The 17,611-nt window shown below is 41.6% G+C and overlaps 1 protein-coding gene across 1 annotated transcript; it reads right to left on the reverse strand.

Annotated features, from left to right (window-relative positions):
• Positions 1-433: 433 nt before the first annotated feature.
• snapc5 (small nuclear RNA activating complex, polypeptide 5) lies at positions 434-2,996 on the reverse strand. The gene is made up of 4 exons (XM_078257070.1): positions 2,832-2,996; positions 2,157-2,284; positions 1,992-2,072; positions 434-1,045 (listed from the first exon to the last, which is right to left on the reverse strand). The coding sequence occupies exons 2-4, from the start codon at positions 2,244-2,246 to the stop codon at positions 854-856; spliced, it is 363 nt and encodes a 120-aa protein (XP_078113196.1). The 5' UTR covers positions 2,247-2,284; positions 2,832-2,996; the 3' UTR covers positions 434-853.
• Between the last annotated feature and the right edge of the window lie 14,615 nt (positions 2,997-17,611).

Raw genomic sequence — 17,611 nt, forward strand, 5'->3', positions numbered from 1 at the left:
TTATGAAGAATTCATTTGCAGCAGGTGTGTGTGCTGAGCTTGAATCCCTGGGTGCACTGCTCTCCTGGAACAGCAGACCACGTAGAAAGCTGAATATATCTATTGGTGCAATCTCTATTGTACGTTGCCTGTTGTAGCACCACCCTTCTCCAGAGCTGTCCCTGCTGTCAGTGTGAAAGCTGGTCTTATTGTGAAGCTGACTGCATTGTTTTAGCTGTTTAGAAATTGCTGAATGGTTTGCTAGTGGAAAGTGTTTGCACTGCATTACCCATTGGCCTGGGTCAGGTTAGGACAATTTTACATAGGTATTACCTTAATGGAAAATGGGATGTATCCTCTTATTGCTCATATGCAAACATTTATTAATCTGAAAAATATTACTGTATGTTGGCATAAAAATAGAAGTGTACATTGTAAAAATCAATCAGATAAACCCTATGCAAAACATTTTATTTTGTGCTTACAATTATCATCTCTTACATAAGGCATACACACTATCTTCTTATATGGCCCAGCCATACATTTTAATGCTAATCCTCAAAATGCACAATATGTCTAGTAAGCTATAAGCACCTAATAACACTGTCTTACTGCATTTCAGTGAGATATTTCTCACAAAATTTGACACATAAATTCTAACATGGTTTGGTGTGCAGGATGACATGCCTTAAATCAGGCTAAGGAGAGGGTACTGTTAGCACCACACATCATCAAACTGTAACTGTTACTCACTCCATCCAAATAAATTAAACTTCATAAGTGATAAACAGGTGAACAAATAAACAGATGTCCGTTAACATGTGGTTCTTCTTCAGTGGTGCAAATATTGAAGCCCCATGAAACACTGAGAATCTCAGTAATCATCTTCCTCATCGTCCTCAGGCACAAACTCAAACTCAAGCTCATTGTCATCTTCTTCATCATCCTCCTCATCTTCATCCTCCTCCTCATCATCATCTTCCTCCTCCATATCAAAATCTACAGCAGCATTCAGTAGCAGTTTGGTTCGATTGATCTCGCTCTCATCATCAAGGTTAATATGAACCTGAAACAAAACAAACATGAAACTGTTGACCACTTTTAAATTACATCTTAAAAAGTGCAAACTAAGTGTGCAAGACAGAACTTTAAAAAAAAGTTATGAAACCAGGAAACAACCTTTGTAAAATATTATCATGCTGCTAATTTTCATAGTCATTTAACATTACTCTGGGCACGGTTATATTTTCATGACAAAACAAAGCTCAAATCAATGTGAGAGTACATGTCTAGCTGAGTAGGTCTTTGTGAGTTGTTTTCAATGACTCTGCACCAATAAACACCTATATGACTCTTGTAGTTGTAGTTTATGACTGTGCACACTTTTCACGGGCATACCTGTTGTGCCTTAAAAGTAATTGGTAGCAATTTGAGTCTAAAACTGTTAGCCAACACGTTTGAAATACTGTTCAATCATGATCATGTCTCTAACGAAATACATATATACAGTGTATTAGCCGCAGAAAGGAGAGGCGTTTTTGACTAAAAAACAAATTATTTACGTAATTATCTGAATCACTGAATGACACAAACAAGCTTCTGAAGAAGGCTACATACGTTTCTGAGTGAAGGAAATAATGAAAACAAAAACAGTCGTGAAATGTGAATATTCCCCAAAAGTTGAGGGATTCAAAATAACCCCCACATGTTTACCAATTGTCTGTCTTAATGTTATTACTCAGAGTAACCTGACTTTTGTGTAGATGTAAATGTAATCAATATCATTGAGGTTATGCAGGCCTGCACTCTATAACACCTTAGCAAGACAGTACAGAAGTGTAGTGTAGTGAAAACCTCTGATCTTCAATTTCAACAAACCAATGTAAATGTGAATAAATCAACAAACAAGCAAATAAATATTATCATTTAATTATATCTTAATATGACACATTGTGAGCTATGAGCATTTAGCAAGGTTGTCCCCAGGTGTTCTCTCTGGTACAGTGATTTACCTCAGTTTCTGGAGAAGAGCGTTGAGAGGCTCCTTCTTCTGTTTGAGCACTAATGATAGATTTCAAGGCCCCTTCTTCAAACTGAAACACAGAGTGAACACATAATATATAAACCACATGTACCGCACAAACCCCTACGCTCATTCTGTGAACTCTCTCACTCACCTTCAACCTGTTCAGCTGGTCTTGTAGCATGACTTTGATTTTGAGGAGAGTCTCCTCTTCCTTCTTCAACTCCTGCAGACGGCTGTGCATCTTTACTGGTACTGCTGCAGTCAGACCATTCCTCTACACTGAAAGGGAAGAGATCAGTAGTCAGGGATACACTGTCATGTCAGATGTTGATAACAAAGAGGTTGGCAACGTTTTCAACCTGTCCAAATGTCTGCTTTATAACTTGTATTGGACAGCAAGTATCTTCACTGAAATCATTGAGGATTCTTATAAGTGTACTTGTCCAAACTGTGTGGAATATGACGGGAAGATATAGCTAGTTTGCGGTTTCATACTGTTCCTATCCCATTTATTTAACGTTAGATTTCATTCATCAGCTTAACAGCCACTGTAGTGTCAGTTGGTTGGAGTATGAAACAGTACAATATAGTAATGCACCACATACACCACACTACAATGTAACCACATCTAGTTACGAACGACGTTTAATCTCAACAGCAGTACAGATTGTGTCAAATTTAAAACATGGTGAATAGATTGTATTGTGATTTGTTACTGCTAACTAACTTACGGAAAAACAATTTGGCTAAGTACGTTAACGTTAGCGGCACCCCAAACGGATTCGTTCCACACAGGCAATAATAAAACCCAGTTTGAGACTATTACCTTTGTTTTTAAATTCTGCCTACAGCTCCATATTAACGGCGAAATCGGTGTTAAACAAGATAACGTACTTCCGAGAGCTTTTGTTTTGAATACTGATAGCTTAGCTGTTATGCTACAGATACAGCTACTAGCTAAAGTTTGGTTCCTGTGGTTATGCGGTCATATCCGGACACATTGTAACATTAAATGCTATCGGAAATTTCCAACTTTTGTCTTGGGAACGAACGATCTATGGGACTGTCAGAGCAGAGGTTTACTAGCTAACGTTACAATTGTAAAAGTGACTCACTTAAAACCTCCGTTTTTATAATACATCCATGCTTGAATCCCGTGGTTCTGCAACAACCATCTATGACAACGTCCGACTGTGAAAGTCATTTGCTGTTAGAAGTCCAAAAGTTTTTACGAACCTGTTGCCAGAAAATAATTCGAAAAAATGTCTTTACACATTGCAGAATAAAAAAAAATGTTCATCATACTTTTGTTCCGCTGTTCATTTTGTTAATTAATTTCAGTCAAAAATAATCCACAACTCCACTGCCTTTAATCACAGAAATACGACATCAAGAGAGGCACCTAAAGGCAGCATTAATAGAGAAGGAACTTTGATTCTGGCGACATCTTGTGTTCAAACGACGGTAATGGCCGCCAAGGGGATGGACGGCCTTGGGGCATTATCATCGAGGGTAAAGGTTGACACCGTTTGATCATTATTTGAACAAAATGTGGTTGTTCCATTCTTGTCTAAGGGACGGCGATGTTTGGCTATTGCTGTTCCCAGCCGAATAGTTAACGTTAGCGGAGCACATAATAGGCTAACGTGAAGCTATGCTTATAACTGCCTGTAAGTAACGTTACCCTAACGTTAGTTGTTTGGCCAGATGGAAAATTAACGTTAATAGTTAGCTAGCCGGGCTATTGAATGTGTATTAATGCAGCCATTTCTTTTTAGTCGGTTATCAATGGCTGTCCTCTTTTCTACAGAAAGGTTTGAAGTGGCAGGTGTCAACTTTACTGCACTAGGAGGCTAATTTGTAACAAATGTAGTTCATGGTGTTAGTCTCCCTCATAAAACATAAGGGTCACACTGTTGGAAGGCAAATAGGCCTTAAAAACGAGGCCTGCTTGCTACTTCACCATACTAATGTGCAGGTGTAAATTTGCCTTTCATGCTGGCGTGACTCCAAATAGTGGCTTTACTTTATTATAACCAAGACTAAAAGTGAGTGACACTTAAATAACAACAGTTTGCATGCTTTGACAATAGATTGGTTATAAAACCAGATTTCTGACAATATCTGTGCTAGTTTATGTTAAGTAAGCTGTGATCGTTGTCATGGTACAGAACCACCTACGATTTCCACGATGGAGCAGCCCTCCATGTTTATTCATGTATCTGAGCTGCCCCAAGTAAATATTCAGCAGTCTTGCATATTACCTAGAAATCATGGAAATCTCCCCTAAATCCCCCAAACCCCCATTACACTGAAAGGGAGCAGGTAACTGTATATACTGAATGGAGTTAAAACTTAAATAAATCACAGATGGAACTCATTTATGTGAACAAGATCTGAAACGGCTCTTAATCAGTCTTCAAAAATGTTAGAAGAGCCCATTAGGTTCTTTATAGGATTCCTTGACTAAGTCCATCCAGATGTGTGCATTGATAATCACAGCACGCAGGCAGGACTGGAGACTAACAATGCAGCCCAGCCAAAAGGAGAGACCTAGCCTCTCTGTCTCTGTTCACACACACACACACACACACACACACGCACCTACACACACACACACACACACACACACACACACACACACACACACACACACACACACACACACTCACCCACACTCACCCACCCTCATGGCACATGTGTGAATGTCTAAATAGTCTTCCCTTTTTGTGAATCTGCATGCTTTTTTAGCTCATCTGTAAACTGCACTGCTATAGTGCAGTTTACACTGCTACAGTTTGTTGTCTGTGCTTCAGGTGACAAGCAGCAGCTGTCCAGTGCAACGCAGTGCCACCACTAAAGACCCAGGAGCACTTGCAGTAACACAGCAGGTATATATTAGGTATGTCAATGTCAATACTGTTCTGAACTGTGCTTCTCTGAGCTGCGCTGCAAGCAGGCATGTGCCAATATATAGATGTTATAGTTCTTATAGTCATAATAGTCATTCTTTTTTTCCAAAATGATTGCACTAAACTGTATCAATCCTACTATTTCAGAATTATTTAAGCGTAAAATGTAATTAAAACATCCAGTACGTCGGTGACCTACAAGACTAATTTATATCATAACATTGAATTTTAGAACTTGTTGCAGTGTAAAGCAGTTTGCATGTAAAAAACAAAATAGGCCCTTCCCCTTTTACTGTAATGACCACGGTTCAACAAAATATTGTACACCTGTTACGACAGGTCTTTCAGTGAATGTAGTTAGCTCCAATAGGGTTAGTACTGACGTGTGACACATGAGGGGGTGTGTTTGTGTGATGCTAATTTAGCCCGCCTGTCCGGCAGGTGAAAGAGATTGGGATTGATTCCGGAAGGAGGAAGAGCCACGAGGGGGCAAAAGGGGGCTAAAGGGGGCTTTGCCCCTTCAGTTGTATTTTCTGCCCAATTGTTAAAAACACAACCACAAACACAATAACACAATTACTTTTACAAGGTCTCCATGGCGTCTTTATCGCAGGGGGCTTTCAACTACTAACAATGTAATCCCATCCGGGCGATATTTGACACAGAGAGCGACCACTCCAGCCATCCTCTTACTTCATTCGTATGTCCGTGATTTTAACCCCCTTATAAAAGCTGCTGTGCTGCGCTCAGACCACTGCCGGTAGCCTAGCAACGCGATTTGTGTACATGTCTTTCGACAAGGCGGCTGCATTATTAGAAGCTAGAGCAAGCTAGATTTGGACATGAGTGATGGAGAATCGGATCGGGGAGAGATCAATGACCCGTCATTTTAATCTGATGAGGAATCTTAATCTGATGACGAGGAGCACCCAGCTACCCGTATCATCACAGCGCAGCAGCCCTCAGACGCTGACGGACAGGTGCTTACAGTTACAGTCTAGTGATAGACATCCTAGTTAGACAACTCGTGTAACGAGTTTTAATACTTTGACTTTATCAAGTCGTAATTATTTTAAAAATAGATAAAAATGGACAACTTAACTGCTTCAAGAAATGCCATATTCACGTGGTCTGACCCTGTTGCTGCAGCGGTAAAGCCTGGGTAAATTAGTTATTTTTAGCCTACTTTATGAAGGAAAAGAAATCGCCCCCTCGCAATTTTTACCTGCTTTGTAACACCATATTCAGAGGTGAATTAAAGCATTTGAAACCTAGCAGGTTTTACCAAAAATACAAAGAGTCATGATCTTTGCAAGGAAAGAAGTCATGCAGTGATGTTTCTGATGTATCTCCGTCAACTGTTAAACTACGGAGGGAAATAGTCAATATTGGAATCCATTAAATTTGTGTCGTCAACAAATGGACTAATTGACTGTTTATTACAGCACTGTTCATTTGCCGTGTAGTGGTAAGTGACCATGTACAAGAACAATATTGTTTTGAGAGCCAAGCACATAGTGAGCCTTGGGAGGGTGAAACTGGAGCTGTGTGTCGGTGTACTAGAGACCTTAAGGATTTGGGGGTCAGACGAAAAGGTGCTCTGAGGCCTTCCCCCCCACTATCGCAGCTGCCACCCTCCCAGCACACACATGAGAGGCCCCACTCTGGCATGAGGGTTTTACTTGGAGCTTGTTTCAGCAGCAAGAAGGTGGCTAATAGTGTACAGTTATCACTCTGCTCCTTGAGAGCTACAGTTGCTTTTTCCTTGTCATCACGGGGACTCTGTTGCTGCTACATTGCAATTTCTCCCCAATCAAAACTTTCTTTGGCAGGGCTTGAGCCTAGTGCTGAAGCCTGGTGGCAGCTGAGGGGCTCAGTCGCCCTGCATGCCGCTGCGAGTGCTGCTTGTGCAGTGTTTGAAGGTGCTCCCAACGTCTATGGAATGCCGTGCTAGGCGTGTTGGATGAGGGGCCTCCCTAAAGGGAGAGGAGGAAAGGACGCAGGGAACAAGAGAGAGAAGAGGAGGGTGACCTTTGAACAGTGGAGTCAGGAAGTAATGACTTCATTTTCAATTGTGGCAGTAAACACAGAGTAAGAGCATGGAAATAGAGGAGGGAAGATGGCGAAGGAGAGAGGGAGTGAAGATAATGATACAGATTGTAAGGTGAGCCCCAGAGAGATAAGATTGTAAACAGCAGTGAAGTGCTTGTGAAGTTGATGGGGTTGGTGAGTCACTGGGGAATCATGGGCTCTCTTGCAATCACAGCTGAGGAAAACCAGATCATGGCCAGCATTGCCTGTCATTTGTCTCTGGGTCAGGAACAAGGCACCCATTGTAACAGAGCTTTTCACTCAAATGTGCTCGTGTATAACACAGTTTAACATTTTAGGTAATGTTTTACATTACAGTTATGCACTATAGGTCAAGCCTTCTATAGGAGGTGAAGGGAAAGGTGAGGGTGACAGCTCCAGGATGTTCTCTCTTAAACTGTAAAGTGATGTGGACAGGAGCCTCAGGCGCCTATCAATGGAAAGGACTCATGTGGAGATGAAGATATGTGGAGGAACCTTTGTTTTCAAGGAACTACCTCAACCTTTACATTTCCTGTCCTGAACTCCCACACACATATTCATGCAAATTGGCACGTACACACAACAGGAATAATGTATTAGAGGTCATTCATTTGTAATCAGCACAATCTTCTGCACGTACACAGAGCCAGAAAGATATGTTTACATAATTTAGCAGAGAATACCTGGATGTGTAAGTGTACTGATACAGATTAATGTGTGCACAAATTAACATTATGTGGTTAAAAACATGCTTATAGACACGTGCACCCTTACATGCCGTATACAGTGCCAGAAGTAGGAAACATGTTCATATTTCATGTTATGTAATCATTGAAGTGAGTAGAAATCCTCTACATGTAAGTGAAGATGTAGAATAATTGTCCAGTTTAACTTAGTTCTTTGCACATTTAGACTTTTCACACTAAATCAGTCAGCTGCTTAATCCCAGTGGGCCTGCTTTCATGGCATCACAGAAGATGATTGATAATAGTGTTAATCACCAGATTAACCACAGCAGTGTGGTATGATCCGCAGTGTGGTTTTTGTCTATCAACACTCTTATGTATGTTTGTGTGTAACTGTATAGCTAGGTGCCCACTGCAGCTATGATGCCGTCCTCATTCGTCAAGCAAGTGTAGTAAAAGCCAACTATTACTCCCTCGTCCAACTGGCAAACCTGATCATTGTTGCCATTAGCATTTTATTATCTGAAGCAATTACGTACTAGGAGATACTCTTGGTTTTGTGCCCTATTCATGACAAGCTCAGGAAAGCATATTTATCCCATGTTCAGATTTGATTTCAGTCTGCTTATGTGGTTTTTATTTGGCTTTTATAGTTGAACTGATCTGTCCAGAGAGGTTTAAGTACATTTAGTCAAATTGGAAAGGATGTGCAACATGTTGTGATCCCAGGGAAGTTAAAAAAGCATAGTGACAGAGTGGTGGAGGTCTGGTTCTCAGACGTAGATCGGACGCATGGAAAACTGCAAAGTGACTAAAAGCGCTGGCAGATCCTGGATGTAAGGCAATCCAATGTAACCACAGTAAAAGGCTGTTGATTTAGGTTGAGCTAAATTGAGTGAGCTTCTTTATGTTGCAGCCCCAGGGAATGCCTCAGATCATGGCATGAGGTTTGGGTCCTGATATGATGTGGTTTGGTCAGGGATGGCATGAGGGAGTTTGGGCTGAGGAGAATGCCTCTGTCACAGCTGAAGTTTGTAAACTAATTGACCACCCATACACAGCACTGCTGTTCCACTGGCCTTTCTCTCAAGACTGACAAACAAACCCAGAACTCAAGAACACCTCCACCAGACCAGGCCCATTGACTGTAGTGTGATTAATTACATTTTCCATTTTCCTCTCTCCCTCTCTTTCTTTCTTTTTTGCTCACTCTCTCACTCTCCTGAGCCTGGTGTATTAGTCTGCGTAGTTCACCTCCCTTGGTACCCTAAGTTAAACATCCTTGTAATGTCAAACCAGCCAGGAGGAAATCTACTGTTTTCCTTTTCTGCTGTAGTTTTTTCTTTTCATAATGATTCATTATTAGTAAGTCTGCAGGCTCATTTTTCTTTTAGTGAGCCTTTTCAATCTCAAATATCCAACTGCCTGGTTACAAAATGTGGTGAAAGATGTTTTGGAGAAAGGTGAAAATAAACATATCCTTTTGACCCTATTCACCACAACCCAAAAGAGTAAAAATATGTCAGGGTTGTGAAATAAGACTCAGTACAGCACTGGGCAAAGGAACGTCTGAGGTGCTGATGCCAAGGACAAAGGTCAAATGACAAACACAAGGTCAGATTGCTCCCATAGGACTAGCTGTGATCGTGACGTAGCATCAGCTAGGTAACAGAGTGTAATCAACGTTTGTTTGTATGGGACTGTGTGTCATGTTCTAAACGTAATGCTCAGCGTATGGGCTCAGTGTTTTGGCTGCCAGCCCAGTTGTAGTTGGTGAGAGACTAAGCTGTTCTTATCATTTCATCTAAAGCAAATATTGACTACAGAGGTTTGGGCATTCCTCACATTCTTCATGAAAAGACCATAGCACAGGTACTGCTCTCCTGCCTTTCCCCTTGATTTCCTAACTCTCATTATAACCAAGCCCTCAGCCAAAGCCTCACATCACATTTCCCATAGCCATAGTGATGTTTAAACAAACTGTTAGATATTTAAAAATAAAAGGTTTGAGAAACATGAGAATTGATACCACTGTCACTGAAGCTACAGCTAGAGGACTGTTAGCTTAAAATTATGGAAATGGTAGAAATGGTGGGAAACTGCTAGCCTGACTCTGTCCAAAAATAACAAAATCCACCTACCAGCACCTCTAATGCTGATTATTAACGTTATTAATTATCGTGTGTATTTAATCTGTACAAAACCTCTTGTAAAACCACATGGTATCAATCTCCTCATCTAACGAAAAGGAAGAAAAGTGTATCTCCCAAAATGTCCAAATTTTACCTTGACAAAAATGATTTCAAAGATGGTGAAATTTTTACTTGAATAGATAACTGTAGACCATTTCCACGTCACCTTAATCATGGTGTTATGTTATCGTTGTATTCCCTCTGTGAAGTCCATGTGTATCTAATGAGGTGATGTCAGCAATCAGCTGTGAGGATGGCAGCCTGTGCTAATAAAGCAGAGCAGGCCCATTGGTTGGAGGAATGTGTGAACACCGTGACAAAACCATTTATGTACAGGCACTTCCACAGTGAGGTCTAGCACCCGCAGCCCAACTGCAACCCCAGGGAAGACACAGCTGCGTGTGAACGTTGTAGCGCCAGCCCTGCTCTCTTTGATCGCCCGACATGAGAGTGGCCCTGATCTCTAGGAACACCACCCATCTTGTCTGATATTCTGAGTGCACAAACTGAGACATTCCGGACGTGTGAACTGCCCGTGACAAATGATCACCCTTTGGGTTTTCAGCTTTCACATGCTGTGGGCTTTTTGGCAGGAAGAAGTGGGTCTCGGGCTGAGAGTTTCCCTCTCTCTACGACTTCAGTAACTGGAGCGGCACTACAGAATGTGGACAAGCCCTGATGTGGATTGTTATGTTAGAGAGAGCCTTTAAGGTGGGGCTATGATTTAATATTGACCTTTTTCAACACTGGACAGCCGCAATTCAGAACACTGACAGGACTGTGGAGACTGTTTGTCATTAAGTGGAATGATGACTGAATTAAATCAACTTGAATAATACAGATCATAGGCACAGCACAAAATAAGTGGGTTTCGTTTTAGTTTCAAGCCATAACCCTTAGAGAAGAGAGAAGTGAAAATAACATTTATTACTGCCAGATTAGTCACTGCATATTAGGGGGTGATGTTGGTTTTGATTGGATTCCAATTCTGCTCCAATGTCTTCTGCGGTTGCATGAAATATGTCCTTTTTAAATTCTCAACTGGTGTCACGAGGTGTGCTCCATGTTTTAAAAGGCGTCATAGAAGCCCATTGGCTTCTCCATTTCATTAAACAGGCCTTGCACTGTGCCATAACTGATGTCATTCCACTGTTTCCTGTCATTTTCCAGCTCAGGCACTGTTCCACATGCCCTTCTCCAAAGTCCGTCCAGTCAAACCCTGACATGATTGATTCTTTTACACTTCATTTGTAGCATTCATCAAAATTCCATTGAATCATGAAACTTTGGCTGATGACTGTCCAAGTAATCTAACCGCAGCAAAAGAAACGCTAGGTCCTCTTGGGACAGAGATTTCCCCAATGAACTGATGACATTTGGTAATACATTGAGAAAAAACAATACTGCATCGAAAATGTTCTGTCCCCATGCAGTCCTAACAAGTTTTCCTTGTAAAGTTTGCCTCACGCAGTTGTGTACGATTCTCATTTTGCACCAGGACTGTTTAGAAGACAAAATTGCAGTTAAAGTCACAAGCAATATTTGCATGAAGTTGCCCCCCTCCCCACTTCTACTTTTGCTGCACTCTGGTGCAAATGGAGATTACTGCCAGATAAAGTCGACAGCAGATTTAACAAGAATGCTTTCAAGATCTTAACTACTCCTGTGCGTGTGTGAAAGCTTCATGTCTGCATTTGTGTGCTCACGTGTTTAATGTACTGTTAGTAGGCAGATCGTAATCGCAAATGTCATGTATGACCAGCTGTGGCGTGTCTGAGACATTGTCTGATTAAAATCCAGACACACACCTTGGATTAAAACGGATACTGAATCTCTGATTAAGTCCTCAATGTCATTTTTCAGTTGCAGCAGAGAACATTATGAAGGTCAAGAAGATGGTTTCATATAAAACACACTAATGGGGAGACAGTGATGAATCAGAGTGGTTTTCCTGCTTCCATTGATTGTCCATGGCATCATACTATTTGGTGTACATTGCTGATTGGAAAAGACAATGCATTATGACTGGCTTACATGTTGTATTTAAAGAGGACACCGAGAGGTAGCAGAGCATTCATCTTTTATCCATAGCTGGACTGTGTGAAAGTAGTTCTCTGCGACTGTGGGTTACATTGTGGGACTAGGAGGAAGTGTTGTGAAGGGGCTGTGAGGGTGTTGCTAGGCAACAGGGTGGGCAACTTGGCGTAATGAGTGCAGGGCTCAGGAGTTGTCTGCTCAGTGTTCCAGGTCCTGACAAGAACAGACAGGCTGGCCTGGGACAGCCTGCATGGAGCTGCCACCACGGCCACCTGCTCACAGCAATCATCACCAGCGCTCCAGCCAGCCACCGATACAGCATACAGACCCAATTAAGAGCCCTGCATGTCCCCCTCCAGCCAGCCATCACTAACACTCCTGCAAGTCTGACAAGGCTGTCTTTTTTCCCTTTAGCAAATCTCTAATTAACAGCGTTGGTAGTGGTGAGGCCCGGGCTGTACAGAGCTGCCGAAAGGGGCTGGGACTGGGGTAATCAGCTTAAATACAGGTTTATTTCCTGCCCCCTGTGCCTTGTTACTTCCAGCAGAGATTGCATTCTTTTATCTGTTTATCTCCAATTTCCTCTGACTTGTAATGTGTCTCCTAGACACACTGTCACCTCCACTTAAGGCCAGGCTGGCTGCTCCTGCGATCAGATGGTTTCAGAGCAGTGATCAGAGTTAGTTTTGGCAGGGCATAGCTCTCAACAACATCTCTGTTTGTCTGTTCCATTACTGCCTTACCACCTCGTCCCTCCACTCCCACCTCACTAAAGGCCTCTGATCTGAGCTGGAGAGACACTACTGAATATCTTAAAGGATCAAAGATTCTCATATGGAAATATTCCCTTTCATCATATCGTATTGAATCATTCATAGTTTTGTAAAGAAAGTATCTTATTTAAAGATAGAGATCAATCATAGAGTTTTGTTCCTGTGTTCAGGCAGACGCCAGATTTTAATTTGTTAAATGAAAAAAAGGAAGAGAGAAAATTATATTGTGAAATGACCTCATTACCAGAGCCGGATTAAGAGAGCTGTGTGTTCCAGCCGAGAGCAGAGGAGGCGGAAGAATTTCCTTTCAGTGAGAGGTGTTATTGTTGGAGCCCTGTGCAGAGCCGCTGGATGAAATATCCTCTTCCCCAGTTTGCGATTGACTCTTGATACAGGACCGCCACTCTTGATTGTAGGAAATTATACCTAATCATCTGTCTTGAGCAATTTAGACAAAAATAATAAAGACTGATTTACATTAAAATGACAAATTTAAGAGAAGATCTGTATGATTATTAAATACGCTTACACTGCATTTTATTTTATATTTTTTTTCTGTTGTTTGCCTTTTCTGGATTGTAAAGAGAGAAAAGTTGGCTGTCATAAGTGATCAGTTTTCCAGAGATTTCTGCTGTTGGATTTGGACGTTGCGATTAATAAGATTTGTTCATAATGATACAGTATTAATAAGATTTGTTCATAATGATACAGTATTAATAAGATTTGTTCATAATGATACAGTATTAATACAGATTTGATCATAATGATACAGTATTAATACAATTTGATCATAATGATACATTACTGCATACTATATGACTCATTGGATGCTAGACTTTTGACCCACATTAAAAGAATATGCTGACTATATTCTTCTGTATTTTTCCCAGAGAGGTGATTAATGGCATTCATTGTGGAGGACAAAATGTTAACAGTGGGTTTTTTTGTAATGACAACCTTAAAGGCATTGTATGTGTGCATTTAGTCAGAGCCTATCGACAATCTTCTCAATAAATATGTTATTATATGATTTTTTTTTTATTGTGTTAGGACTATGAACTGCTGAGATAGGCTTCAACCCTCTTGATCCTGAACAGTTTATGCTGTATTGAAAGAAGATGGATGGGTAGTTTAGAGGCTGAGCAGCAGAGGGTGCTGTTCATCAGAAGAGGTGAAGCCTTTGTAGCATGTTTGTAAAGAATGACTGCAATAGCTACAAATAGTGAGTGTGTTAATATTTCAATGATCAAAATATTTTATATGTTTTTGTTTTCATAAGTTTTCACCGCTCTCAAAAAAAAGTATTTTATCACTACCACTTCCAGTATTTCTTCTTTGATATTGCTTTTTACTGTATATGTAATTAGAGAAGTAAGATACATCCGTCTTCATGCTGCTGTGTAGACCTGTGTTAGACATTTGGTTTAAGGCATTAACAGTGATGTATTAATTGTAACTGGGTAAATGACAGCTCAGGTGTTAGCTGACAATCTTCAGGAGGCTAAATCAGATAAACCACTTGAGCAGCACCTGGAAACACCTCTCAGATAAGACACCATGCAAACACACTATTTCCTGTTCACCAAACAAGACAGCCTGCGTGTGCTCCAGAGTTCATCTTTCCATCGTGTCTTTTTCCTCCCTTTGTTCTCTGATGGCAATTTCCACTTCTAAATGTTAATTTATGAATAAAACCCTATATTTTTGCTGACAGTTGTATATACTGAATTAGATAACCTGAAGGGCTGCATATTCTTGCTGTTTTAGTTGTTCAAGACACTTGTTACTCAGTAAGGGGTGGAATTGGGTAGGCTGGAAGCTTATTGGGCTCTCCTTTCACTGCCTACCATGCATGGAAACTTGTGTGCTGCCCAACACCCAATCTGTTCCTGTACAGGCAGTGGTTTCAGGGCATGAGATTTAACAAATACCTAAATGGGGAGGTTTGGGTGTGGGGCTGAAGTGAGGGGAGCAGTCTAGCACCAAGCCTCACCCTTTACCTGCATTAGGTCATAGCTTGAAAAGGGGGAGGGCATCAGTCACCAACTCAAACCCCTTGCCCTCTGGTAGCCCCTTCATGACTGATCGTTCTGAGCACGCAGATTTTTTCTGTCGTGAACAGTGAATTTGTAGTACCAAGTCCTCCAGCCGGGCTGTGAAGTGAGGAGGGGAGAGAGGGGAGGAATGATAGAGGGGGGTTGTCATTTCTCTGGCTGGCCCTGGACTGGCAGGGTCTACTCTGGTGAGCCCGGTCTCCAGGGCCCTCGTCTCACTTAGCCCCTCAATATCCCTCTTTCTCTCCGTGGGGCCAGGGCTGCTCTGGATGAAATTTCAGCAGGGGTATGAGGGAATGGTTCATGGAGTTTAGCACCTTCTTTAACATAGGCAAAATAAATGACTTCTCCTAATGCTCTAATTGGTGGCAGTTTGATGATCAGGTATCACTGGCCTTCAGGGCTGAAGCGCCTCGTTGTTTTACTACAGCTCGGTGAAAGAGACCGTCTGTACCTGTTGCTTCTGAGATTTTTTTCAAGTAAGTAGGGAAAAAATGCTTGGTAGCATGTGGTCTGTCGGGTTCTCTGAACTGTCTTTTTTCCATGAAGTCAAAGTAAAGCATTTGACATTTTAAGTTAAGCCTGGCTACTGATCTCTCCTCCTCAAAATCCCTGCCCCCTGGCTGGGATCTGCGTGTGAATTGTGAATCAAATGAGTGGCTTAAAAAGGCTTCAGACTCTCTCGCTCTCACTCTTTCTCTCTCTCTTTGTGTTGGTTTGGTAGGTGACTGTTTAGGCTCCCTTAATAATGGTCCATGTGTTAAAGATTTTGAGGACAAAAAGAACGAGATGTGGATAGAAGCACCTATGATCTAGTTCTGTTCCTTTCCCAGACGTGTGTCAAAGTCAGAGTCAGACCCCTGCTGTTCTGTTGCACCAACAGCAAGGCCCATAGATATGTGTGCTGTGCTTAGCCTCGCTGATCAAATTGTCTCGCCCATCAAATACATCCATCACGCTGCAAATAGCTGAACTGACTGAATGAGATGTTTTTGACGTCACTGAATGGCACAGTTTCGTTCACAAAATAATCCTTTGATTTACCCAACATATCACCCCGATAAAATGCAGTGTTCGTCTTTCTGCAAATATTTAATTTTTTTTATGTTTAAAGTGCCCATATTATGCTCATTTTCAGGTTCATAATTGTATTTTAAGGTTGTACCAGAATAGGTTTACATGGTTTAATTTTCAAAAAACACCACATTTTTGTTGTACTGCACAGCTCTCTCTCACTGCTGCAGATCCTCTTTCCACCTGGTCTCTGTTTTAGCTACAGAGTGAGACCTCTTTTCTTCTTCTTCTTCTGTACTATCTTTGCTTGCACTCGCACATGCGCAGTAGCTCAGATGTAGATCATGTCAGCTAGCTAGCTCCACAGACAGTAAAAGAAAGACTCTTTCTCCAACTTCGGTCAGTTACAAGGCAGGATTAGCTGGGAGACTTCTAAATGAGGGCGCACATGTAAGTAGTTCTTTTGTAGATTATGGTGAACTTGTGTGTGTTGTAGCAGTGCTTTGCTATTGAGAACGAGGTAGCATGCTAACGCTAATGCTACAAGCTGACGGTTGCGGTTAGCCAGCTCGTTTCGGCTTGTGACGTTACAAGCCGTGCCGATTTTGAACAGCTCACCCGGAGACTGAAGGCAAGACACATTCAGAAACTGTATCTCACTCAGAACAGCATGGATGGATTTTTTTCAAAGTTTGTATGCGTGTGGAAGCACCAGAGACACAAAAGAACACCCCAAATCCCAGAAAAAGTGTTTTTTTCATAATATGGGCACTTTAAGGGGGTCACAGAAAAGTAAGTAAATCTCTCAGAGACAGTGTTCTTACTTTAGAAATAAACATAAACCACATTGTTTTGTCGCTTCACCCAAAGAATGTTCTTACTATGCTGTTTGCAAGTAGATTTTGGGCAGTTAACAGTGTGAGGTAAAACCTTTACACGTGAAGTGAAGGACAGTGGTACATCGGTGTCAGTTTGTTATTGTACTGCATGCCTCATGGCTGCAGCATGTCACTTTCCATCACTTTCCCAGGTTAGCCCTGTGTAAGGCTTTAGGCTGGCCCGCTGTTTACAATACCTCCCATTCAGCCTGCTGCTCCTCAATGAAATTTCTATTTATAGAGGCCACTGGCGTGCAGAGAGTCATCTGCTTGTTCTGAATGAGGTCTGGTGGTTTTGACAAGGTTAGCTGGATTAAAGCATTTGAGGGGGGGGCTGAAGGACAGGTCACACAGGCTGGATGAGGTGAGAAGGCCACCACGAGAAGACTGGCTGCCTTCATTGTATGTGATGGTCAATGTCAGCACACTATTTAGTTAAATGCTGGACATGTGATGAAGTTGAGTTAACCAAACATTTACTCAAAACCCAAACTCCAGTTTTATCCCTTTAATGTGGCGTCTGCGTCTGCCCTTTACCTACACTGACGCCAAGTATGCATAGATTTTTGTTCTTATGACGGGAAGTCAACATAAAGTAAGAGCTGTTACAACCAGTTAGCAGTGTCATGCACATTGATGCAATCATTTTCACAACACTGCCCTATAGATGGCCTTATGCCCCCACCCATTCACCCAGCCAATGGCTCACTGAGAAAGAGGCATTCTCCAATCAGAGGACAGCTTTTGTAAAAGTGAGGCTTTTCAATGCCTGAAAAATATTTTTGACTGAATACAAAATGTTTTTGACAGATGCACTAATGACCTCAATGTCTGTTGTCAGTTTTCTTAAAGGTCCATTATTGTGCCAGAGGACCTTTTGGCTAATATCGCTGTTGTGTTGAGGAAATGTTTTCTGTCAAATTCAACGTGGCAGAATAGAATGGGAAAAAATGGCAATTTCCTTTAATCCTTGCAGAGTTTTTCCCC

This window comes from Sander vitreus, chromosome 8, assembly GCF_031162955.1.
Source record: "Sander vitreus isolate 19-12246 chromosome 8, sanVit1, whole genome shotgun sequence".
Lineage (NCBI taxonomy): Eukaryota > Metazoa > Chordata > Actinopteri > Perciformes > Percidae > Sander > Sander vitreus.